The sequence below is a fragment of the Emys orbicularis genome, chromosome 4 (assembly GCF_028017835.1).
Source record: "Emys orbicularis isolate rEmyOrb1 chromosome 4, rEmyOrb1.hap1, whole genome shotgun sequence".
Lineage (NCBI taxonomy): Eukaryota > Metazoa > Chordata > Testudines > Emydidae > Emys > Emys orbicularis.
In genome coordinates, this window is record NC_088686.1 from 45,318,427 (window position 1) to 45,346,107 (window position 27,681).

At 40.8% G+C, this 27,681-nt stretch overlaps 1 protein-coding gene across 1 annotated transcript in view; it reads left to right on the forward strand.

Moving 5' to 3' along the window:
- Positions 1-6,809: 6,809 nt before the first annotated feature.
- SEC23A (SEC23 homolog A, COPII coat complex component) overlaps positions 6,810-27,681 on the forward strand; it is a 45,521-nt gene continuing 24,649 nt past the window's right edge. Inside the window, exons 1-9 of the mRNA XM_065402399.1 lie at positions 6,810-6,886; positions 14,956-15,197; positions 17,623-17,680; positions 17,961-18,047; positions 19,515-19,751; positions 19,877-19,956; positions 21,958-22,102; positions 24,274-24,432; positions 24,992-25,107. Of these exons, the coding sequence (XP_065258471.1) occupies positions 14,977-15,197; positions 17,623-17,680; positions 17,961-18,047; positions 19,515-19,751; positions 19,877-19,956; positions 21,958-22,102; positions 24,274-24,432; positions 24,992-25,107 (1,103 nt within the window). The 5' untranslated portion in view covers positions 6,810-6,886; positions 14,956-14,976. The remainder of the gene's footprint in view (positions 6,887-14,955; positions 15,198-17,622; positions 17,681-17,960; positions 18,048-19,514; positions 19,752-19,876; positions 19,957-21,957; positions 22,103-24,273; positions 24,433-24,991; positions 25,108-27,681) is intronic.

Consider the following 27,681-nt stretch of genomic DNA (forward strand, 5'->3'; position numbering starts at 1 on the left):
AGTTTATAATTCAGGGACACACTTGCCCACTTCTTTACTGACCACAGGCCATCTCTTGATATAATTTCTGGACCCAGAAACACACTAAGGCAACTTTGCCACTGCACTTCAACCCAGAACCAGGTGTACCACAGCTTTCCCTTCATTTTAACAGCCCTGATCAGACAACTTTTCACACTTTAGTACACTTGGTGTACAGATCTACAGACTGGGTTTGCTGTCACTCTGGGCACTAATGAATGACAGAATGAAATGTAACAGTTGGCCAAGAGATTTATGTCTCATCATTGCCTTTTGCGGGCTGATGTATCACAGTGGAATGATGGATTGGGATTGAAGATAGAGAGGAGGAAGTTTCTACATCATCCCTATGAGAAAACCTTTTGAAGGGCTAACCTTTGGCTTAACACACAGAAATACCAAGCAATACTGTATATACCAAGCACACTTGTGCCCAAATAGTTCTCTGATGTTAATACACAAATGACAAAGCAATTAAATCTCCAAAATGCCATTGAATCTATTTAGCTCTTTAACAACCATTTTAAAGGACCAAACCCAGAGTTCTAACCTAAATTTCAGCATTAGCAAGTGTTTCTTTCAGCGCCAGTGCTTAAGATTCAATCTTTCTCCATTTAAGTCAATGGAAGTGTTGTCATTAGTAAATTATTTATTGATTTCAAAATTTGCCTCATCTGGCAGCTCCCCTTGCTTTCTGTAAAAGCAGAAGGAAAGATAAGTGTAATTAGGAGGTTGACAGGAACTGGACTTTTATATACAGGGATCCATTGCCAGTCTTTTGCGCCATGTCTCAGAGAAATAAACTAACCTTCTTTAGTAAATCTTCAGACCAGCTGTTTTATTTCAGGTTGACACCTCCATCAAGTGAGTACACATTTCAGCCAAAAGATGACACATACACACAAGCCATCTTAAATGAAGGCAAAGGGACATTTAAAAAACAAACAACAATGTATGTTATAGAGACCATAAAACTTTCTCAGTCCTCCATGTCAAATGAGAATAATGATACTTCCCTCCTCTGCAAAACTCTTTGAGATCTATGGATAAAAAGCACTATAAGATCTAGATATTAAGTATTAATAATAATAATAATTAATAATTAAACATAGTGCTTGCTCTAGGCAATGATACAAATATCTTATATATTTATTCCTAAAGGGTCAGTGCAAGGATTTTTAAATTTTACTACACACTGCATTTATTTTATTTAAAAAAAACTATTTGAAAGGCACTTTTGATTGTTTCTTCTATATTTGAGCAGTTCTGAACAAGCAATGACCTTCAATTTTCCTCTCCATTCATTTTTATTTGCTTTTAAGGTGTGTCTCATAACCATTTACGTGTAACAGGCAGCTTTACTCTGAAACCAGGATGTAACTTCCTATTAGTGCATGTGACAAGTGTGAACATCACTTGAAATAAGACCTGCTTAATCAAAAGTACATTGGCATTTCAGGAGAGTTTGACATAGTGGTAAAGGTAAAATCTTAACTTTGTCAATATATAAATGGATTTCTTGAAAATATTCAGATTTTAGGATCTATGATTTTATCTGGTGTGAAGACAAGAATTATAAAAAGAGAGAATCAGGGATTTTGATGTAGCAAGTGTAAACATACATGACTTTTTAATGATCTAGATGATTTTTTCCCTGAACATTTCTAATGCTGCTTTTTGAAGCCGAATAACATACTTTGAACTAATTACTTAGTTTTAAACGGACTGTTACAGGAAACACTGGTGGTTTTCCTAGGACTATCAAGAGTATCAAATAACAAGACTTAACAATGGAATTCATGCAATATCTGGTAGAGCAAAATATGATTCAGTGGATGAAGAAGAGAAAACAGTCAGAGCTGAATATTCTTTCTCCTTACCAACTGCCTAGGAGTTACAAAGGAGTAATTTCTTGAAGAAAAGGTGAGTTGCCACCTGTTGATGTGAACTGATGATTCAAAATCTAACACACTAATCTGTAATATATTGCAATAAGGTAAGAAAAATAAAGTAGAATTACTATATATTGTAACACCAGGGGATAACAGAAAAGAGATTTTCTGATTATGTGTGCTTGCTGGTTTTGGACCCGTTTATCTATTCCATCTATGTATCTATGTGTCCATCCAGGTACTTTTGCTTCCCTCTGAGGTCCCCACCACCATAAAATCTGTGCATCTTCCTGAAGGACTCTTCAGGGCACAAGAAATGTGGGACTGGGCCCTTATAAAATTAAATATTTATTTGTACAATGATTGGTAACAAAACTATTTTATACCTCTTATCCTCACTGGGCTTTCACTATATTGTATCCTCCTGATTTTCCTTCTTCAACTCTGACCATTTTTTCAATGACTCTGTTGTCAAATCCTCCTCTCTGCTGCTGTCTACAGGGGTACTCCAGGGCTCTGTCCTTGACCCTCATTTCTTTTCCCTTTACACCCTTTCTTTGGGCAATCACCATAATATCTGAGCACTCTCAGAAACCATAATATTGAGGGAGTTTTTCATCTGCTTTAACGGCACCTGCCAAGGAACTATTTGGGCTCCAGCCTTTTTTTTGCAGGATGGGGAGTCTGCATACCCTCAACTCACAGCTCACTATTTTCGCCAACTGACAGTGTGATCAGAAAAAAGAACAGGAGTACTTGTGGCACCTTAGAGACTAACAAATTTATTTGAGCATAAGCTTTCATGGGCTACAGCCCACTTCATTGGATGCATAGAATGGAACATATAGTGAGGAGATATATATACATACAGAGAATATGAAAAGGTGGGAGTTGCCCAACCAACTCTAAAAGGCTAATTAATTAAGATGAGCTATTGTCAGCAGGAGAAAAAAGTTTTCATGTTCTCTGTATGTATATATATCTCCTCACTATATGTTTCATTCTATGCATCCGATGAAGTGGGCTGTAGCCCACGAAAGCTTATGCTCAAATAAATTTGTTAGTCTCTAAGGTGCCACAAGTACTCCTATTCTTTTTGCGGATACAGACTAACACGGCTGCTACTCTGAAAAGTCTGATCACCATGTGTGTAGGGGAACTCAGAATCTCTCCATTCAGGCAGCGTGGGACCCTGTTTTTGTCTGCAAGCCTCTTAAATCATGAAGCCAGCCTGGTCATTCAGACCATAAGATGACTGGTGAATAATAGTGAAGATAGTAATTGTGTAGAATTTCACCACAACCACAGTTAAAGTACAAATAATGGAGGAATGAGGTTATGGTCACCCATAATTCATTCACTGATACTAGATAGTTATTACCATGACACATATATTTTCAGATTCTGTGAGAAAAAGTGCAAGAGCGATGATAAGTGTTTTGCTCCCCACAATCAATAAGATTCCTCAGAAAAGACTACAGTTACTGCTTTGTCCAGGACCTTTTAATCCTCTCTCAGAATTGTTGGTTAAAATCATTCTGGCATGATAACATTGCTTTGCAAACCGAATTACCATAAGAATTTTGTCTTGGAAGAAAACAAAAACTAATACAGTAGCTTGTAGCCTAAACAAAAACTCTGATACATTGAGGGCTAAATGCTATTGTTACTTGCTAAAGTATTTTGGAAAATTTGCATTTGAACAAATTAATTTGGCAACATAATCATGGATAGGTCATATGAAGAAATGAAAAGTGTAATAATATCTTGTTTTATTAGGTATCTCCTTCAATATAAATGTTACTCCTTGGATACTTAGGCGATCACTTCTGATGTCCCCTCCATAGGTGCTGACTCCATGGGTGCTCCGGGGCCTCGCCAATCAGCAGCTCCTCCCGCCCACCAAGGATCAGATGTTCAGTGGAGGGCAGGAGGTGCTGGGGGCAGGATCAGGAACAGAAAGAAGCAGAGCAAGGGTGTGGTCAGGGCCGGTGCAACCCATTAGGCGACCTAGGCGGTCGCCTAGGGCGCTGCGATTTGGGGGGGTGGCGACCGCGGCGGGACCTTCCACCGCCTCTGTGGGGGGGCCGGCATTTCGGGGCGGGACCTTCCGCTGCCTAGGGCGGCGGAAAAGCTGGTGGCGCTCCTAGGTGTGGTGCACTCGGGGGGGGGGGGGGAAGAAGAACGGGGCAGGAAGAGGCAGGGGCAGGGTGGGGACGGAGTGGGGGTGGGAAGAGGCGGGGCAGGGATGGGGCTTTGGGGGAAGGGGTGGAGTGGGAGCGGGAAGAGGCGGGGCAGGGATGGGGCTTTGGGGGAAGGGGTGGAGTGGGAGCAGGGCCTGGGGTGGAGCGGTGGGTTGAGCATCCCCCAGGAAATCAAAAAGTCAGCATCTCTGGTCCCCTCTACCATTTAATTATTATTATATATGATTATTAACATACACTTCTATTACTATATACAAATATTTTAAATGGTTAAACATTGTGTTTCAAATAAACTATAGTAATTCATATGCATTTGTTAATTTTACCCTAACAGAAGTTTCATTAAAATATACATACAAGCTATCTGGTATCATTACTCTGAAATAAGTGAGAGGTTTGAAGTGTTTGCTTGGTCCAATAAAAAATATTATCTCACCCACCTTGTTTCTCTCATAACTAAGAGGTGACAGTTAGATTTATGAAATAAAATAATCTATTGAAATATAGCACATACAAGCTTATGCAAAGTTTAGTTACTAAAACTAAAATAATACAGTCTTGCCAATTTAAAATAACAAATAGGTATTCTGTTTTAAATTTATTTTGGTAAGCTGTAACAAGACGAAATAATTGTGCCTGGAAGAAACAAAGCAGATTATTTGTGGAAACTAAGCACTGATATTTGGAACATGGATCAATTATTGATCTAAACGGGGATACTCTGTATTCTTTCTTTACATAATGTATTATACTTTTAGAAATAACAAAAGGAATATTGCTTCTACACAACAGACAAGCAGCCTAAACAAATCATAAAGAGAGTAATTTTGAAATCAGTGACAAAAAGCAATTCTGAGAAAACATTCATACCACCTTACAGAATAAAAAGCACCCAAAACATCTATTAAGTACAAATCCTAAAAGATAGGCAACATGCAAAGTGAATTTGTGGAACCTGGGAATGTTCTAGCTGTCTTCTCTGTACAAGAGACTTTACCTGAAACGTACCATAGAGTAGAAAGAGGATTGAGAAGAAAAATGTATACATATACATATATATACACACACATGCATGTGTGTATGTATATAAAATAAATAAATGGTAATATAATGGTTTCACAATAGAACATCATAATTAGCTAAGTTGAAAAAGTGAAGAAAGGTAAAAGCTCCCTCTGGTGGTTGTTGATCAAAAAATAATTTTCAACTATTTTGAGAGTGATACCAATATTATACACAAAGATTTAGAATTAGAAATTCTAAAACAATAAGAAAACCCCAAAAACATACAACAAAGAAAGATAGAAAAATAATTAGAAATGACTAATTATGAAGAGCTTCCAGATATTACAAGCGATAAAAGTCTGCAAAAGGTGGATTCCAGCCAAGCAATTGACAACTTTCCTCCTCTCTGGAAAAAAAAAAATTCGAACATTAATAGTGTATTCAGCTCAATAAAGAGATTTAATTTCTTAAATATATATATTTTTCTCACAGGACCTCTGCCTCACGCAGTGTGCAACAAAGCCCTTCCTGAACCAGCGAAGGCCTTAAGCATATATTTGCGTATGTGAGACTACTGACATGCTCAGCTAGGCCTGTGCTTAAGTGTTTTCATGGACTGGGGCCTGAATGAGTCAGCAGTATGTACTGAATGGGACAAGGGTCCTGAGAATCTGTCCTTAATTTCTGGCCAGATTCTATTTGCAATTACCAGTGTAAATCTGCAGTAAACCCAAATGTACACAAGTGCAAATGACCGCACATTTGGGCCCTTCATAGACAGAATGGATATTGTGTAATGAATAACAGGGGTTCAGAGGATTTGTAACTCACTTAGGGCCTGATCCAAAGCTCATTTAAATCAATGGCAGTGCCACATCAGAACCTTGAAATGGGCCATCCTGATTATCACTACAAAAGTTTTTTTTCTCCTGCTGATAATAGCCCACCTTAATTGATTAGTCTCGTTAGAGTTGGTATGGCAACCCCCATTTTTTCATGTACTCTGTATATATATATATCTTCCTACTGTATTTTCCACACATGCATCTGATGAAGTGGGTTTTAGCCCACGAAAGCTTATGCCCAAATAAATTTGTTAGTCTCTAAGGTGCCATAAGTACTCCTCCTTCTTTTATCAGAACCCTGGTGTGTAGCTGAAGGATGGCAGATGCCATGTACGTGGGAGAAACACTAGAGAACCTTTGTTTATAGCAGAAGGATGGCAGGGAGTCCCTGCACCCTAGTTGTCTGTGGGTTGGAGTGTGGGGAGTCCCCCATGCACAGTTGTCTGGGGGTTAGGGGTGGATGCAGGGAGTTCCACACCCCAGTAGTCTGTGGATGCAGGGAGTCCCTCATGGCCGGTTGTGGCAAAACCCCGGAGCAGAAGGATGTCAGAAGCCCTGTGCTAGGCGACAGCACCAGCGGCAGGGCAGGGTGGTCCGCTGGCTGCCTCGGGGCTCCCCTGAGGTTCAGCCAGACACACTCGAACAACACGGGAGTCAATTCTGCCCAAGCTGCCCCGGAACGCTCTGCCTGCAGCGCGGGGGCGGATCGGCAGGGGGAGCCATGGGCGGGGGTGCCGGCTCTCCTCCCCGCGGAGACCCCACGGCGGGGCGGGCGCAGCCCCGGCCCCCGGCAGCGCCGCGCTCTCTGCCCCTTGACGTGGCACGGACTCTCCCATCAGCCATGTTGTCGCGTCGGCAGCGCGGGGTTGCTGGGTTGAGTGAGTGAGTCAGGCGGCGGCTGGGGCTGGGACGCCGGCGGGTGAGTGGGGCTGAGGCCGGGCAGCTGAATAACAACTCTGCGCGGAGCTGGGCAGCAAGGGGGCGCGGGCGCCCAGCACCCCGGGACCGCGGTTTGGGGGTGCAGGGCGCTAGAATCCCTCAGCGCCCCTGCTCTCGGACTGTGTGTGTTGCAGGGAGCCCTCCCCAGCTGTCTGTGGATGGGGGGTGTGTGTCTTCAGGGAGACCCTCGGTGCTCGCGGCTTGTGTGTGGTGCAGGGAAACCCCAATCCCAGTTGTCTGTGCGTCCCCTACCCCAGTTGTCTGTGGGTTCGGGAGTGCGTGTGGGGTGGTGGTGGTGCAGGGAGCACCCACCCCAGTTATCTGTGAGTTGGAGGGGGTGTGTGTGTGTGTGAGTGGATGCAGGGTGCCCCCACCCCAGTTGTCTGTGAGTTGGAGGGGGTGTGTGTGTGTGAGTGGATGCAGGGTGCCCCCACCCCAGTTGTCTGTGGGTTGGAGGGTGGGTGGGTGGGTGCAGGGAGCCCCCCACCCCAGTTATCTGTGAGTTGGAGGGTGTGTGTGTGTGTGAGTGGATGCAGGGTGCCCCCACCCCAGTTGTCTGTGGGTTGGAGGGTGGGTGGGTGCAGGGAGCCCCCCACCCCAGTTGTCTCTGCTGTTCTTGAATGGCCAATATCCCAAATTCCAGCCTCACAGCCACAGGAGGGTCTGTGTAGTTGTCTCTGGGTTGAGGGGAGTGGTGCAGGGAGTTCTCCCCCACTTGTTAGTAGATGGGGTGAGGGAGGGGGTATGTGGGGAGTCCACCCCCAGTGCGTGAGGTTTGGGAGGTGTAGGGAGTTAAAGTCCTGTCACCCCTATGCTATGGGCTGGGGGGTATGCGTGTAGAGAGCCCATCACTTGACCCCCTCCAAGTGTCTAAGTGTCTGTGCTTCAGGCTCAGCAGTGTCAGAGGCCCCTCCTGTGGCTGTGAGGTTGGAATTTGCTAATATGTTATACTCTGGCCTGCTCTGCAGGACTGGGATCAACAGTATAAGAGGAGATGCTCAGTTATGTTGACGAGAGGAGTTGTCTTACGGACACAGCAAAGCATAGTTAAAGTGGTACAAGCCCCTGGTGTAGATGTGGTTATACTAACTAGTATACAGGTGCTTATATTGGTATAACTCCGTGGTTCTCAAACTATTTACTATTGTGGGCCGCATCCAATATTGCCTGTATGGCCCTGAGGATATCACATGGGCTGCAAGCAGCCTATGGGCTGCAGGTTGAGAACCACTGGTATAGCTTATATCTGTAATTTTTCAGAAATCAGATATAAGCACCTTTTACTGGTATTACTGTGCCCACACTAAGGGATTGGAGGGACCATAGCAGTTCCTAAATAGCTACAGGCATAGCAGTACAAAAACTGCTTGTAGGTAAGCCCATATGCAGCAAAAGTCTTCCCCTCCTTAGATGGGCTATAACTTACTCTGCTCTTAAAATCAGTCCTTAATGGAGGGGACTTGGGAAGCAGGTCTGGAGTACTGCTGTGTTCAAGAAGAAGGTCACAGAAAAGAGAGGAATTAATGAAGCTGCTGCTGACCATTTATTACTGTCCGGTTAAATTCTGTCATTTTGACAATTTACAGTTAATTCTGATCTGTGCCAACTATTTCCCCTAATTTAAACATTTTGGAATTGGAATAAATTTGTCTGATTTTTTTCTTTTGGTGTAAAAATTAGAAAGAAAATAACCAAATCAGAAATAAAGTTAATAATGATTTAATAGGCTGATTAAAGTATGATTGCTATAATTTCAAGCTTACTAGTTTAATTTTATTTTAGAAGAAGTATGTACTACATTATAATATTTTTATGGTATTGAAGTATGATTGCTGCCCCACTGGGACCCTTACAAAAACAAGATGTTTATCTCTAGGGTATTGGTGGGGTTCAGGTGTTCTACCACAGTTGAGTAGATTTTATTTTGAAATAAATTAATGAGTTTCTGAAAGAGGTTTAGAAATATTTAAAGGTATTTGCAAGTGCTGTAATAAAGGAGGGGATATTAAAAGAATGAATCTGTGTTGGAAAAAAACATATACTGCCTGTTTGCATCAATCAGCAAACTAACAGTGGTTTCCAGAATGATTACTTAACGGCATATGTTTTAAAACTGTACAGTTATGGGATATCTTTGTGAAATATAACAAACATATTTGGTACATACTAAGGGAAAGATCCTAGAAAGTGCTAAGTGCCCTCATCCCAATGAGACTACTTACATGGGCAAGGGTAATTTACATGAGTAAGGGTTTACCGAATTAAGCCCTCCAAGTCTAGCATAATGTCTTTGTTTTAGTGAGAAAGTTGTATGTATAACTACAATAACTCAACTGCAAAACCCATGTCTTAAAAAGCTATTTCCTATTTTGGTAATTTAAACTGTGATACATAAACCAAGTCAGGTCTTGGAAGGGAAGGAAAGGATGGAAAGAAAGGGGGGGAAATTTAGCATGAACATGTTTCCTAAATCTAAACAAGAAGCATATACTATCTTAGAAATGCAACTGCATTTAACTCGTTTCACATTATGGGGCTTTGTATGCATGCATGCTCTTCATTTTTATGAGTCACCATACAGAGTTTGCGTACCTTGCCCTCTGTAGAGCACGTAACCAAGTAATAAGGGGATAAAAATAAGACTACATAGAGCTACTTCAAAGTAGAGGCGAAATGAAGGGGAAATAAGACTTTAAAAGATACTGTACAGACAAAGGGAGTTAGCTTTGAAATACTTTGTCTTAATTTCAAATTTTTACTTATGTCTCGAGTAGAGTTGGAGTTGATGGGCTATTTTTACATTAGAACACAAGAATGGCCATACTGGTCAGACCAATGGTCCTTGTAGCCCAGTATCCTGCCTTCCGACAGTGGCCAATACCAGATGTTTCAGAGGGAATGAACAGAACAGGGCAATTATTGAGTGATCCATCCCTGTTGTCAAGTCCCAGCATCTGGCAGTCAGAGACTCAGGGACATCCAGAGCATGGGGTTGCATCCCTGACCGCCTTGGCTAATAGCCATTGTTGAACATATCCTCCATTAACTTATCTAATTCTTTTCTGAACCCCAGTTATAGTTTCGGCCTTCACAACATCTCCTAGAAACGGGTGCCACAAATTGTGCATTGTCTGAAGAAGTACTTCCTTTTGTTTGTTTTGAACCTACTGCCTATTAACTTCATCAGGTGACCCCTGGGTCTTATGTTACATGAAAGGGTAAATACCACTTCCCTATTCACTTTCTCCACACCATGCATGATTAAGGCTACATTTTAGTCACAGGTATTTTTAGTAAAAGTCATGGACAGGTCATGGGCAATAAACAAAAAGTTAGGGCCCAGTGACCTATCCGTGATTTTTACTAAAAATACCTGTGACTAAATCTTATGTGCTGGGAGGGGGGCGCTCCTGAAGACTGCTGCTGGGGTGGGGGCAGCACGGGGTGACGCTTCTGCTGAGGGGGCCGCTGCAGCTGGGGGTGGCCCAGGGCCCCCTGCCGCTGGGGGGGGGGAGCAGCCTGGAGCCCCCCACCGCTGGAGAGGGCGGTGGCGGCCCGGGGCCCCCTGCCACTGCCGTAGGGGTGGGGGCGGCCCGTGGTGCTGCTCCGGGTGGGGGGGCGGCCCGTGGCCCTGCTACCGCTGCTACTCCGGGTGGGGGGTGGCCTGTGGCCCTGCTGCTGCTCCGGGCGGGGGGCAGCCCAGGGCCCCGCCGCCACCGCTGCTGGTCCCAGACCACTGCTCCAGGGCAGTGCTGGGGACCAGCAGCCTGGGGCTGCCAGAGCAGTGGCCGGTGCGGCTGGCCCCTGGGCTTCCCCAGCTGCTGGGGTGGTCCTGGGGTCAGCCGCACCATTGCTGTAAAATTCACAGAGGTCGTGGAAAGTCACGGAAGCCGTGATCTGTGAATGATTCGCAGCCTTATTCATGATTTTACAGACCTCTATCGTATCCCCCCCTCAGTCATCTCTTTTCCAACCTGAACAATCCCAGTCTTTTTAATCTCTCCTCAGATGGAAGCTATTCCATCCCCCTAATCATTTTTGTTGCCCTTTTCTGTACCTTTTCCAATTCTAATATATCTTTTTTGAGATGGAGCAACCAGAACTGCACAAACTATTCAAGGTGTGGGTGTACCATGGATTTATATAGTGTATTATGATATTTACTATATTATTATCTATCCCTTTTCTAATGGTTCTTAACATTTTGTTATCTTTTTGACTGTTGCTACACAAAGAACGGATGTTTTCAGAGAATTATCCATAATGACTCCAAAGTCTCTTTCTTGAGTGGTAACAGCTACTTTAGACCCCATCATTTTACATGTATAGTTGGGATTATGTTTTCCATTGTGCATTATTTTGCATTTATCAGCATTGAATTTCATCTGCCATTTTGTTGCCCAGTCACCCAGTTTTGTGAGATCCCTTTGTAACTCTTCACAGTCTGCTTTGTACTTAACTATTTTGAGTAATTTTGTATCATCTGCAAACATTGACATCTCGCTGTTTACCCCTTTTTTTGATTAAAACTTCATGTATAGTGTTTGAAATAGTGCTCCTCTCATAATGAGTTGCCATTTCCTATCTCTGTTCAGTAAACTATTTTAACAAAAGAAACTGTTCCCTTCAAATTTGATTCCATGGTTATGCCAGATATCGTTGTTTCTTCATCCACATTGCCTATTTATTTATTTTTCATTCTGGTAACATTCTCTCTCTCACTCTCACCCATTCCCACCTATCTATTTCCCAACATTACAGTGATGGCTCCTGAAATATTAGGGGAGAAGGCTTTTATTTTTTAGTTCCTTTTAAGTACCAGCCTATCCCTCACTCCTTAACTGACTTATTTTTCTCCTCTCTCTGTTCTTTCCCCCACATACATCCTAGTTTTTGTAAAAACAACAAGGAGTCAGGTGGCACCTTAAAGACTAACAGATTTATTTGGGCATAAGCTTTCGTGGGTAAAAACCTCACTTCTTGCTCCCCCTCCCCAATCTTCACTTTCCCTCTCTACCTAATAGCCATGTCTACACTAGGCTACTTTTCTTAAATTTTCCCATCCTGACTACTGCTGATGTACCTCTACAATTAGTAGCAATGAATGGAGTGCTAGTGTGGACAGAGTTCCTGATAGCTCCCTGCATTTTAATTATCATGTCCTGTAGACCTGCTCATAGTAGGATTATATGACATGGTTGTTAAAACACTGGCAGCTAGTCTGTACTAGTGCTCCCACCATTGAACTGGAGCAGTGTTGGGGGTAGCAACTGTGGAAGAGTTTAAGGAAAAGGATCCAGTCTATAGACATTAACAAATAGACTATCTCCATTTTATTGTGATGTGCACAGTCAGTTTTGGGAATGGTTACTGTGGGCCATTTTCAAATTGTCAGTTTTCATTGGTAGTTGTTTATTAAGTTTCCCAATAATGGAATAATAGCACTTTACAATGAAACAAAAAACTAGATACTACATTTACCTTCTGGATAATTTTCATCACTGATATTTTAGAACTAAAAAACTTGACGTCCATTTAGGTATTATCTGAACTCCTACATCAAGAATGTAAACTAGTGGTATATGCCATATATGAAACATTAAAACTTTTCTAAATGAGAGCCAGATCCCTGCCAATGGGAAGTTTGCCAGGAGACATGCTCAGAGTTGCACACTGCTTTCAAGCACCCACTAAAGCATAGGTATGGAGCCAGCCTAGCCATGAAATGTGCTGATTTAAGCCACAGTTCAGCAAGGTATCTAAATAAGTGAATAGCTTTAATCTCGTGGGTAGTCCCACTGAAATCTATGGGACTACTTGTGTTCTTAAAGCTGCAGATGTACTTAAGCACCTTGTTGAATTGGATTCTTATAGTATCTTCCGAGGCAACCTCTGCTTAGATCGTTCGTATTGATCATATTTTAAAGTTTCCCTCCTCTTCGAGACCCCCTACCCCTTCTGTGTACCATTGCCTGCCCTCCGTCAAGGCAAATCTTCTTTCCTGTGCAGCTGGGCTCATGGGAATGATTCTGACCGTTAGTATTTTTATAACTTAGAAAGTAAGCAATTTACTTATCACGCAAGTGGCTAAGCAAGTATATGAAACTGTGGGCCTATCCACACTATGGCTCCAGTCCTGCAATTGGATCCACATGGATTGATCCTGGACTTTTTGTTTGTTTTCTTTTTGCATATATTCAGTTCTGTAATTGTATGAGGCTTGTCTGTGTTGAGAATTTGAGAGAATTCTTCTGCTGTTGAGTCTAACGTGCCGCCTTACCACTATCAATGGTGACAGTGCTAGAGTAGACTGGTCCACTGGCATTTTAACCACTATAGGGAATATGATCTAGTGGTTACTGACCTTTTGCCTGTGTCCCCTCAACCGCTCCCTGGCCCCTCCCCTGCTGCTATCCCTGGACCTCTGCCCTGCCCATCCCATCCCCACTGCCTAAATTCTGCTCTGTTGCCCACTGTGCCTCCCTCTTTCCCCCCAGTTCCTTCCCATGGTTTCCTGCCCCTGCTTCTGTCCTCATCCATTTTATGGCGACTGCCCATCTTCCCTCCTCCTGCTGCTATCCCTTGTCTCCCTGAGCTCCTTTTCCTGTCCTCCCAACTCCCTCTTGTATCCTCTCCCCCTCCTCCTATTCCTTACCCTTCTGCATTAGAGTCAGGTTGTGTCCTTCTCATTAATATAATAATATATGGAGATATATCTATCTCATAGAACTGGAAGGTACCCCAAAAGGTCATTGAGTCCAGCCCCCTGCCTTCACTAGCAGGACCAAGTACTGATTTTTGCCCCAGATCCCTAAGTGGCCCCCTCAAGGATTGAACTCACAAGCCTGGGTTTAGCAGGCCAATGCTCAAACCACTGAGCTATCCCTCCCCCTTATCTAGGTGCAAGCAGGGGGAGCATTGAGAACACAGAAGAGAGTGTCCTTGCTCTCAGTTCTGGTGTGTGGTGCCACAGTGGTGCCCACCCAGCAGTAGCAATTGCAGGGAAAGTCAGTACTGGGTCAGCATGCAGGTCCTCTGTTGGGATGGAGCACACTCAGTGCAGAAGAGCTCTCAGCTTTTAGTTGCTGTACTCTAACAAGTCATATGTGAACTGAGATTTTGTGGAGGCTTATAACTTGGCCAAATTTGGACAGATATTCACAGGAACAGTAAACTACACATCCCTAGTACTAGGGTGCCCATCACATGCCAAATTTCAAGTTCTTGCTGCTAAGCTTGGAGGCACCAGAGTTTCTGGTGAACGAAACAGTTGTATTTAACATGAATTAACATGAATAAAACAACATATTTTCCCCTAGCCTTGTTGTCTGAAACAAACTATTTTAGCTGAAATGTAAAAAAATCAACCTGAAGCAGACACCTGCGAGGAGAAACTCTTTGGGTTGAATTTAAGTTTGGCAAAGTTATAAGCAACCGAAAACCAGGTCTGGTAATGGAAAGCTTTGGGCAACCTTAAGTATAAGGTGGTACTACATGCACCATCTATAATGCTATTCCCCAACAGGATCTTATTGTCCCAGAACATGCACTTCCCTAACCATGGTAGAACACTGCATTATTGCACATTTATATTTGTGGGTGGGCCCAGTAGTGTGCATTATTTAAAAAAAAAATGTTGGTGTGTTATGTCTCTTAATATTGTTTGTGCTCTTAGCACCTTCCTATAAACTTTTCTATCAAAACAGAAAATGTAAAACCATGAGTTTAAAATGATCTCGCAGTGCAGTACATTTATTTTAACTTTGCAAACATTTGGCACTTTTCATGATGTTGCTGCATACCAAGAGTTTTATTTTCTTCATTTCCTCTTGGAATTCTGTATAATTCATTTAGAATTATAGAAGTTTTAGGGAATTTCTGAAAGCTCCTTTTAAACTGAATACATAACATTTCAGTATGTGTGACATTTTATCATGTGTTTAACCAGTAAATATTGGTTGTAATTAAAGCTTTTGTTCCTCATTGTGATTCTTTTCTTTTAAAATATAACCCACATATATCCTGTTAATTTATACCTTTTTATTTCAGAAATAAGAAAAGAGGTTAACAATGGCAACCTTCCTGGAATTCATCCAGCAGAATGAAGACAGAGATGGAGTTAGATTCAGCTGGAATGTTTGGCCTTCAAGTCGCCTTGAAGCCACAAGAATGGTAGTCCCAGTGGCTTCCCTCTTTACACCACTGAAAGAGCGTCCTGATTTGCCTCCCATTCAGTATGAGCCAGTTCTGTGCAGTAGGACCACCTGTCGTGCAGTTCTGAATCCCTTATGGTAATCGTAATAAATAACTTAGCTAATACTTTAATATTTAATATATATATAAAATACTTACATTTTTTATTCAAAAACTTTCCTTCATAATGCTGGTTTGAAAATACTGCATCTCATACATAAATTATGTTATTTATAAAATTTTGCATACTCTAGGCACAAATGTAGGGCCCAAACCTGCAACCACTAAGGATTTCAGGATCTAGCTCATAGTTGTTTTGAAGGAAGACATTCACAAAAAATTATCCAGTTAATTAAATTGATTTATGTTAACTTTAGTTTGAATCAGGTTATAAGAGACTGAAGTTTTCTGTAACTGCAAGTCACATGAGATAGTAGATACAGTTTTAAATTTTTTTTATCTCTAGAAAATAAATATGAAGAGGTGAGTTAGTGTAACAAGTTTTCATCTTTTGTGTAGTTGGATCCTATTTGACTTATGTTCCTTATAAAATAAATTAATTATTGTCAGCTAGTCCTTACCGTACTAGATGTTTGCGCACATCACAAAATGAGTTAGCTCAATTTTATGTGATTCAGCATCCCCAGCTTGGGAGACAAAGGATGGACTTTAATAGCTGTAAAGTGATGTGTCAGGATAGAGGTCTCAGTGTTATGTTTTGAAGCTGGAACAGTACTTGCTTATAGCTGAAGTCAGGTCTAGTGGAAGCTTATCCTTATCAGAAGCATTATATTTCACTCAAGATTTTTTATATGTAAAATTAAAAGTATGGCTAAACAAAATTTGTAAACGAAGGATCAGATCCTCAGCTAGTATGAATTCTCCCTCTCTTGATGTCTTCACATAAAGACTGGATGCCTTTTTGGAAGAGATGCTTAGTCAAATATAAATGATTGGGCTCAGTACAGGGATAATGTGGTAACATTTTGTGGCCTGTGTTACACAGGAGGTCAGGCGAGATGAGCTGCTCATCCTTTCTGGTGTTAAAATATATGAATTGGCACAGTTTCATTAACTTCAGTAGAGCTATGCCTATTTACAGCAGCTGAGGATCTGATCCAAAGATTTTAGTGTCATTTTTCATTAATTGTTCTTCCCTATTACTGCTGCTGTCAGGAGAAGACAGGAATAAGGTTAAAAAAAATACTAGGAAACACATACTACTTATTTGTCTAAAGACAGTGGGTGGGATTTTCAAAAGCACCTATGTGACTTGGGAGCACAAGTTCCATTTACTTTTATTATTATTGTTATGGGGTAATAATAATTACTGACATCTGTAATTTTATATCCTCAGATGAAAGATGCTATATACTAAAAAAATCACATGGTGAACTGTATCTAAAATTTTTGGATTTTGGACGTACTGAATATATGATGTAGCTGTCTTGGGGTGTGTCCCTCTATTAAAGAAATTTGTTGTGTTTAAACTCAGTTAATTATTTTTTTATCATGTCTAAGTGGAAGCTGTTGCATTAATATCCTGTTTGCAAAAAGAAGGCTGAGAAAATAATGCCTCTGAAGATCAGCTGGTTCGGGATGTGGTAGACAGAGTTGGCATATACCCTTTCTGTTTGCACAGTCTAACATGGTTTACGTTACTGCAAATAGCAGAGTTGGTGCAATTTGAAATGCGTGTATCTATTTTAATTTTTAGGAAGACTTAAGAAATTATAGGTATTTGGTTTCCCTTCAATTAGGGAATTTTGCTCTTGGGCATACTTGGAAAACAAGAACATTTATACAAAAACAGTGTATTAACCCTCTCCACCACCCGTTATTACTGAAGGAATCTTTTTGAATAGGAGTTTTCCTTTTATCATGCTAACTTCTCCTTTTGTCTGGACCAGCAGTGAAGCCATTATTATTATTATTATTATTATTATTATTATTTGTATTACAGTAACATCGACAGGCCTGAACCCATTGTTCTGGGCATTGTATATACATTTAGTAAGAGACAGTCTCTGAACCCAAGAGCCTAACTAGACAAGATAGATGGAGGGTAAGAGAAAGGAAATATTACTTTCCCTATTTTACAGGTTGAGAACTGAGACAGAGAGACACAGAGTGACTTGCCTAAAACCACACAGGAAGTCTGTTAGAGCTGGGACTGAACCTGGTCTCCTACATCCGAGTGCAATGTCTTAACTATCATCCTTCCTCTCTAATAGCCATGATACTGTGTTAATTACATCAGTCTTCTGCTACTGAAATAATTACAAAGTTATACATTCTTTATTGTGAATTTACAGCAGAATCATTAAGGAGAAGATGCATTGTGAGGGGGAAATTTTTGTTTGAAGCACACACCTCTTTGACAATTAGGAAAAAGGGCATGATAAACAGATAAAGGGTGAATCCATGTCGTACATACAACATATGTATTTAGTGTCAAAGCCCCATGGTAATGTAAAACAAATTATTCATAATACATTAACTTTTCTAATTTTATTTTTATAGCCAAGTGGATTATCGAGCAAAACTCTGGGCTTGCAATTTTTGTTATCAAAGAAATCAGGTAAGAAAATGAAGTATTCAGACTACAGACTGACCTTCTTTTATAGGAGGAAAATGAAATGCACCATTCCTAAAATTATACCTGTGAATTGGAATTGCCAACAGGATGCTAAACATATGGATGTCTGCCCATTCTGAGACACTAGACTTGAGAGCTTTTCACAGTAGTGATAGCTATCGTTTTTTACAGAAGCAAATAATATATGTACATGTTTATTTTTCAGTGTTTTTCTCTAACTTGAAATGTGTACTTAATATGGTTTGTTTTTTTGCTTTTGCAGTTTCCTCCTACTTACGCTGGTATATCAGAGATGAACCAGCCTGCAGAACTTTTACCTCAGTTTTCTAGTATTGAATATGTAGTACAGGTAAAAAAACCACCAAATAAAATCTTTGACATTAAATTAGATTGAAGCTAGCTATGTAGAGTATGGCTTATTTTACTTTTGTTTTGATTTAGTAGTGATTAAAATGCAGTGAATAATCTACATGTTTTCAATTGTAGACCTTCGACCAGTATCATCCATTGGAAATGGAGAGTACTATTTTTGATTATAGTGATTATAATAAAATTATAGGAACATTATCTGATTATTAAGGGCAATACAAGAGAGGGAAGTTCTATATATTCTAGAGATTTAATCTTCTGTTGGGATTTGTTTCTTCATGAGGAGTTCAGTTCACTTGTGCTTGTTTCGGAAAATCATTTTATTGCTGCTTGCCAACATAATTTAGATCAAGTTTTAGTGAATGGTCTTTGAAGTGAAGATTATATCTGAATAATCATGGATTGATATTGGAACCAATTTATTTCTAGGAGAAGGTGAGCAGTGAACTGGTTATGTTTACAGATAACCGTTTTTTGGCCGATCAGTTAATATAATTTGGATTTTCTTATTTAATTGTAACACTGAAAGACCCTGGTCATTGGTGGGTGGGATTGAATTTGGGACCTCTGAAGCTTAGTGTATGAGCCTCTATTACATGAGTTAAAAGCTATGTGGCCCTTAGCCAACTGTGTAGCAGACTCATCAATCTCAAGCTGGGCTAGGTGCCACTAGTGGGGGACAGAATGCCACACCAAGCAGGCATAGCTAACATAATTTATCTATCTCCATTTTATCATGGTAGGGCATGGGAGTGTCTTAGTAGAGATTAGTAGAGGAAAAAAGCCATGCAACAAGAAACTGTGAAAAATAAGATTAATTAGACCGGAAAAGGAAGGAGTTAGAGGGGACTGCAGTGAGGGATTCAAATTAAGAAAGGTAAAGTTAAAATTTGTCAGCCCCTCCTTTTGGCTAGATTTGTAATACTAGATAAAAGGGAACACTTGCTGAAATTACAGGGGAATGAATTTAGAAAGAATGAGGGGAACTGTTAATTTATAGTCAAAGTATGGAATGAAATGTCTCAGAGGTCAGAAGACCTAATACTGTTTCTGTTTTTTTTCTAAGTTTGGATAAATTTAATGACCACTAGCGGCACTTTGAGTAATACTTTGTTTTTTATCTTGTAAGGTTAATAACCTTACCTCATGATTCAAAATTATCTGGTTAGACCTGGAAGGAATTTTTTCTTCTATATTCAGCATTGCACTTTTGGATAGAGTTAATTATGATATCGAGTTCACTCTCCTGTTCGGCATTAGGTATTGGCCACTGCCTGAGGTGGGTTGCCAAATTGGATAGAGCATTGGTCTGAGCTAGTGTGGCAAATTCTATATTTACTAAAATTAATATAACTGGAACAAAGTTTATTTTTGCAATTTAATTATTTTCTGTACAGTATATACTGCACAATGTGCTTTTTCACTCAGTTGTTATTATTTCTTAAAGCGTGGTCCTCAGATGCCTTTGATATTTCTTTACGTTGTGGACACCTGCATGGAAGATGAAGATTTGCAAGCCCTGAAGGAATCCATGCAAATGTCATTAAGTCTCTTACCACCAACTGCTTTGGTAGGACTTATTACATTTGGGAGAATGGTGCAGGTCCATGAGCTTGGTTGTGAAGGAATTTCAAAAAGCTATGTCTTCAGAGGCACAAAGGACCTATCTGCAAAACAACTTCAGGTAATAGACAAAAAAACAATTAAAAAACCCTCAGACCCTGAAAATGATCATAGTGATGAACTTCAAGATAATCTGTAATCAAATTCTCTCTCTCTCTCTCTCTCTCTTTCCACATTTTTTTGCAGGAAATGTTGGGGCTTACTAAAGTATCTGTTTCACAAGTAGGCCGGGGTCCTCAGGTACAGCAGCCACCACCTTCTAACAGGTATTATTTAAAAAAAAAAAAAAATCTCATTGCTAAATTGCTTTACCAGAAAACTTTACCTCATGACTTTTTTTCTTGTGTGATTGATACAACTAGAGGGATGCTCTAGTACAGGGGTGGGCAAACGTTTTGGCCCAAGGGCCACATCTGGGTATGGAAATTGTATGGCGGGCCATGAATGCTCATAAAATTGGGGGTTGGGGTGCTGGAGGGGGTGAGGGCTCCAGCTGGGGGTGTGAGCTCTGGGGTGGGGCGAGAAATGAGGAGTTCAGGGTGCAGGAAGGGGCTCTGGGCTGGGGCAGGAGGTTGGGTTATGGGATGGGGGGGCTCCAGCTGGGGGTGCAGGCTCTGGGGTGGGGCTAATGATGCAGGAGGGTGCTCTGGGTTGGGACTGAGGGGTTCGGAGGGCGGGAGGGGGATCAGGGCTGGGGGTTGGGGTGCGGGGGGGGGTCAGGGGTGCAGGCTCCGGGTGGCGCTTACCTCAAGCAACTCCCGGAAGCAGTGGCATGTCCCCCCTCCGGCACCTACGTGGAGGCGCGGCCAGGCGGCTCTGCGTGCTGCCCCGTCCACAGGTGCCGCCCCTGCAGCTCCCATTGGCTGTGGTTTCAGGCCAATGGGAACTGCAGGGGCACTGCTTGGGGTGGGGGCAATGTGTGGAGCCCCCTGGCTTCCCCTACGCCTAGGAGCTGGAGGGGGGACATGCCACTGCTTCTGGGAGCTGTGCGGAGCCACAGCACATGTGGAGCAGGGCAAGCCCTGGACCCCGCTCTCCGGCTGGAGCTCGAGAGCTGGATTAAAATGTCTGAAGGGCCGGATGTGGCCCCCGGGCCGTAGTTTGCCCACCCTGCTCTAGTAGGTTGAGTGCTGTGTATTATCCTACTCTTTTAATGCAAATTGCTTTTCAGGTTTAAGGACTGTCTGAGAAGGTTTCTGGGGAGCACAATCTTTGCTTGGCTGTCCTTAGAGACTGTGAATGTAGCTTTGGAAGCTGAGGCTGGAAGAGTTGTGACAGTAATGAATTTCCCATTGGCAAAGAATGGGGAAAGTCTGTTCCAGATAACAGACTCCCCCTCTTACCATACATACTGGTCATTCTATGCGGGTCTCTAATAGTCTAATTGCTTTAACCATTTAAAGGGATAACTAGAACACCTAACATGGTAACATTTGTAGTGTAGATGGGATCTTAGGCTGTAAAGGTGGTATAGGAGAATTAGAGTAAAAGGAGAAGGGATTCCACATCTAAGAATGCATTTGATTCACCCTTCAAAAAGATTGTACTCAAAGATCCCTGTCTACAAGGGTAGTTTGCTTACAGACATCAGTATTTGTGGCCTTTCTGCTATTTCCATTGCTTTTGACATGTTTATCATGATTTCTTCCAAAGATGTATTTTAACAAACTTACTGTGCCTCAGCACATTTGAGAATATATAGAAGTGCCATTTCTGTCTTCCTACGTATATGAATATATCCAATATTTTAAAATATATCAACAGAAGTATTTATCCATATATAATTTGATCTTTCATTCTCTTAGATATGATGATAGGCAAAAAAGGCTATTTGCTAAATAATCCATTGGGATTTAGATTCCTAGACAATTCTGAAAATTTTACCCCTTAACATTTTCATTTTGTCTTCCCTCCAAGATTATCCTCTTCCCTTTAGTGTCTGTCTCAAATTCCCATGGTGACCTGATGTGTTTTTGTCTGCATGTAGTTCCTTCTGGACCATGGCATTGTTTCTAGCTCAACAGGTTGCCTTGCTGCAGTGCTCCATGTGGAGCTTCCTGTCTCCTCAGGCTGAGCATACCGTGTATGTAGTGCTTCCAGACCTTGCCAGCCTGTTGAGCAAGAGACTGTGGTCTGAACCCAGATTTGGATCTTTGACATTGCAATCTAACACATTGCCAATGAATTACTAGTCCTGATTATCTTTTAAAAGGTCATATAGCCAAAAGAATCCTAAAGCTAACATAATGCCATTTATCTGTATTTAGATTCCTACAGCCAGTGCAGAAAATTGATATGAATCTTACTGATCTTTTGGGTGAATTACAACGGGATCCTTGGCCTGTTCCACAAGGGAAAAGACCTTTGCGTTCCTCTGGAGTGGCTCTTTCTATAGCTGTAGGACTCCTTGAGGTAATAGTTTTACCTAAAATTGTTTTTAAATGTCACTAGATCACTGTCCTACATAAAACCTTCTATGGCGGATGCGGCAATCAAAACATAACAATAACAGTCTCTGTAATTCATGTATATTAGTCTTGTGTTCAGATTCAGACAAACATGACACATCCTGAATTTTCCTCTATTTAATCTGAGTGCATGCATCTCATTCTATTTTTATATTCAACACAATTACGTTACTACTTAATGCTTGTTTAGTTGGTGACATTTTGCCTTCTAGTCTATTACCCTTTGTCTTTTAGTTGTTTAAATCATGCCTGTTTGCTTTGACTCTGCTACTTGTTACAAATCTTTTTTCTTTTTAATACTTATTTTTGTTCAATTCTTCAGTGTTTTGTAATTTCTTAGCCTTTTCCTTAATTTCTATTTTTGTTGTTTTTATTCCCTTCCTATTTTAACTCTTTCCCATTTTGATTTTTGTGACTTTTGTTTGCTTATAACTCTTTGCTGTTTAACACTATTTTCTACAGTTTTTTACCCTTAGTCAGTAGTCTATTCTTCCCATTCCCTTCTCTTTAAGAATTGTCCCTTTGCTTTGGATACTGAAAGCCAATGGTATTGTGGTAGCATACTTGTCTTAGCTCCTTCCTTCAAGTCTCTAAACAGTGCACTTCTTTACCTGTAATGTTACTTTGCAGCCTTTGTAGTCATATGTTCAGATGATGATATCAGTTAAAGTAGTGAAGGCAGCTTGTCAAGATGCTGATGGTTCACTGCTGGGCCTGTGAAATCTTGCCTATGTTCTCCCCTACCCTTGTGCTCTTTCTGTGTTAATGGGGTTTAATTTACATAATTTTACTTCCCTTTAAAGGTTGTATTTCCTTACAGGAGTAACCTAGAAGGTTTCTTTATGATGTTTTTTTTTTTTCTTTTTCTCCCCAACTAATCTGTACAGCATGGGAAGGGTCTCATTTTGGTTGAGTTTAACTGAGATGTTTCATGTGCATGCACATATTTGATGGGTTTTTTAAAAAGAAAATAGCAGAAAGTTGAGTGAGCGTGTTTTATATCCCAGCTTAGCTGAAAAAGATTTGGGGAACTGTTATGTTTTTTTCTATGATGAAAATCCATTTTTGAGATTATTATGTTTTGGGGACCTCCCAGGCCCAGGGTCCTTTTAACTTTTATTGTTCCTCGTTATGTCATTAAAGATGTATTGACACCAAGTGGAACAAACTTTAATTTAAAGAAGTGAATTCAGTGCTAGTGAAAATTGCCAGGTTGGTTGCTCTGGTGATGAAAGTCCTCTGTTTTGCTATAGAAGAGGTGGAGTTTGGGCAACAAACTGCAAGCTTCCCCTTGCTTTTATGTAGCTTCCAGGAGGGTCCACCTCTCAGGAGGAGAAACTAGTTCAGTCTCCATACCCATTCAGTTCTCTGCTGAGAGTGCCAGCAAGACTGCCAGTTGTGTGGTGAATACCTCTCGAGTAGACACTAGCTACTTGTTTTCTAGGCACTAGTTTCACAGAGGCACAAAAGTCAACTGAAAAAAACATTCTATTTAGAACAATTCTGCCAATATCTAATATTTGCCCCTCTCTTATATTTTTTATCTCCCAAGACACTTGCATGGAAACAAGATGTTTTGTACGAAGATTCCATTTGTTTCTGCAGTTTATTTTCCATATTACATCATTATTTTGTGATAACAACCATTTCAGTATCAAGTTGATTTAATGGCACTAAGAGGAGGGTTGTGTTTTCAGAATAAGGAAACAGATAAAATCTTGAAAGTAAAGAGAGTCTCTCCTCCCCCTCCATTCAGCTATTCCTAGTAATAACTAGTAGGGAAGGGGAAATACCCAAAATACCATGGACCAGATCCTCAATTTGTGTAAATTATCTTAGCTCAGTTGAAATCAGTAGAGTGGTGACCAGCAGAGGATCAGACCTCAGATATATGTAGAACTGTCTTAAAACTTAAAAACACTAGTTTTAGTAAGGCATGACTGGTATTTTAAGTTAAACTACTACTCAGAATTTTGAAAAAGAAATTCTAATTGTTTACTTTAGTCCAAGCAATACAATAGACACAAATTCATAGTTGTTTCCTCTATTAATATTATGTAGTAACTGTTTATAGCAGAAAGAGTTGCTCTCTGAGATTTTCTTTCTGTCCTACAGTGTACTTTCCCTAACACTGGTGCACATATATTGATGTTCATTGGAGGACCAGGCACTCAAGGACCTGGGATGGTTGTAGGGGATGAACTGAAGTTACCTATAAGATCATGGCATGACATTGAAAAAGACAATGCCAATTATGTTAAAAAGGCTACTAAGGTAAGACTTAACAATAGATGGGGAAGAGCGATGTAAATTTTTTTTATTTGATACATAATTAGAATAAGACATTTGATATTAGTATATGAATAAAGTGATATAGAACCTACAAACATTTTTGTTGTTGTTGAATGTTCCTTGAATAACTACATATCTTCCAAAATTTCATAAGGATTTTCAGTACATTGAGTGAGAACCTGATTCAACTCCAACAGAAGTTACTGGGAGTGTTTCCACTGACTTCAGTAGGAGTTGGATCAGGGCCTTAATGCACAGTGATCTAGAATGGTAGCATTGATTTTTTTTAAGTAGAATGCCTCCTTGATCAACCTACCACGAGTTATCTTTTAAACTGGCTGGGAAAAGTAGGGAATAGTCATAAAAAATTCTAGACCTTTCTCACCTTCTCAAAAAAACATTTTAGCCAGTGTTAGAGTATAATATGGATACAATTTAATTTAGCTGTTGTACAAGAATTCTGAGAGCTTCTGTTTTAACCTTAAAGTGTGACGAGTTCAGTTTGCATATTGTTATAAATGCATTTTAATCTCATATTTAGCATTTTGAAGCTCTGGCTAATCGTGCTGCTACAACAGGTCATGTTATTGACATATATGCATGTGCACTAGATCAGACTGGTCTTCTGGAGATGAAGTGCTGTCCCAACTATACTGGGTATGTGTCTAATTTGTTTAAAGTAGTGTATGAAGGTGCACTTTCTTTTTAAAGTATTTAAAATAGAGTGCTCATTACCTTACAAAAAAATACTAATGACTTTGTTTTAGTTCCAAATGATAGAAGAAAAAATCATGACTCCATGTCTGTATACTGTGATTGTGGGTAGTTTGCATATAGACCTAAATTGTTGTGAGCCTGAGAAGAATTTTTTACCATAATTTTGGGTTTAATTATGAGGGTGTTTATTCTCATTACTTTTAACATTAAATATTTGGGGCTTAAATAGTGTGAATGTCTTTTTGAAACATTTAGCCTGTGTACTGTTGCCAAATAATCTATTTTTCCTTTCCATATATGTATCTTGGGCTTCAGTAATGCACAGGCACACAACTTTTTCACTGTGATCTTTTATTTCTTTTACATTTTTGTTCTTCCTTTTGTCCTTTGATTGAGGGGGAAACCTTACTTCTCTAGATGTCATTTTTTTGAGTGTCTTGAATCTCTTCAAGATTTATAACTTGGTGCATGATGTACTGTGTATAGTGTGTTCTTGACCTCCCTGAAAACATTCTCTTTACTACTGATGTTATGTTGGGTAATAAAACTAAGATTTTTCAGAACAATGTGTTAGATCTTGTATTGATTCTAGTCCAACTTCTTCTCATTCACTCTGCTGAAGCTACTTTCATCGAGGATTCAAACAGCCCTCATCTTGGCCACATCTTCAGTTCTTTACTCCTTCCTTATCATCCTTGACCTCTCTACTGCCTTGCACTGTGGGTCATACCCTACTTGAGTGTCTTGCCTTCCTTCACCTTTCATATTACTGGCCTCTCCTGATTCTTCTTCTTCTCTGGCTGTTCTGAGTGGTTTGTGGAGGGAGGGTGGAGAAGGAGTGGGGCTGTTGTCTTCCTTCTTTTCCCACTGCCCATGGGGATATCACAGAGATCTGTCCTTGGAGCCTTCATCTTCTTGCTTACCCTTTCTCTGGGCAGTCTGATTCACTCTTGCAGATTTCAGCTACAGTCTCTGTGTTGATGATTCTCAAATTCTTCACTCCTGACTTGTCTCCATTCAGTCATATCTCTGACATCTCCCGGATGGCATCACCAGTAAAGCTTACCATGGTCAAAACAAATACTGATATTTCCGGTGAAACTCTCTGCTCTCCCCCATTCTGTCTCACTATTGACACCACCCTCATCCTTTCTGTCACTCAAGGCCATAGCATGGGGTTAATCTGTCTGCACTGCCTCTCACATATCCAAATCCTGCCACTTCTTGCTGCACAACTTTTCTAAGATCCACCCTTTCAGTCCTGACAGCTAAAATTTCCTCAGGCTTTCATAATTTCCCATATTGATTACTGTAACCTCTTGCTTTGTGGCCTCCTGGACTCTCATGTACTACCTCTCTACAGTTAGTACAAAATTCTGTTGCTAAGATTATTTTCCATGCCTTAATGTGATCATGTCAACCCCTCTTAGAATCCCACTACTAGCTGTTGTTCCTCTGTCACATCAAGTTCCAGCTTCTTGTACTTGGAGTCAAGGTGCTATGTAATTCTGCACCTTCCTATGTCTCTTTCTGCAATGCCCCATCCCACGCTGGCCCCTCCAACAATACCAGCCTTGACATCCCGTTTGTTTACTTCTCTCACAGTCTGCTGCTATGTTGCCTGCTAGGCATAGGGTTGTTCTTTCTGAGCTGGTCCCCATAGTTGTTGTTTTCTCCATATTTAAATAACTCCTGAAGACTCACTTCTACTGTGATGACTACCAGAAACTAGTTAATTTATAAAGGGAAAGTTGGAGGGCAGAACTTAACACAAAACTTGTTATCAAACGTATTATTAAAAACATGGATGCCTTATATTTGTACACTGTGAGCTCTACGGGGCTAAAACACTAATCGTGTTTTACGCTCATTCCTTAAATGCTAATCAGATGGATTTAAAAATACTTCACTGTTCAGTACGCGTAGTTGCACTGCAATCTGTAATCACAGTAATTTCATCTTCAGTGATCACTGCTGAGCTCATGGACAAAATGTGTTTTATGAGAATAGATTCAGGTTTGAAATGATTACTTATCTGACAGAGGCAAAATGATATGGGAAAGTATCAGAATATTAGGATAAGTTAATCAACGACTGCATCTCCGTAAGGCAGCGTTAAAAACTAGCTGTAATGATAAAGTCCAGTGCAATGTTTTCTCCAGTTGAAGCTTTTGTGTTGTATTAAGGGCCTGATGACCTTGATGTGCTGATCTTGTAAGAAACCTGTTTACAAAGTTCCCCATTGTGCTTTATGATGAGATAATTGAAAGTAGCCCCTGTTAAGGTGATTTTGAAAAAAATGTTTCAGAGTGTTTCAGAATGAACTGTTTTTACTTTAAACTCTGAGAGTACATCTACACTGCAGTTAGACACCCGCAGCAGGCCCGTGGGCTCAGGCTGTGGGACTGTTTAATTGTAGTGTAGACTTCCCAGCTAGGGCTGGAGTCCAGGATCTAGGACCCTCAGGAAGTCTACAGTGCGATTAAACAGCTCTGCAACCCAAGCCCCGTGAGC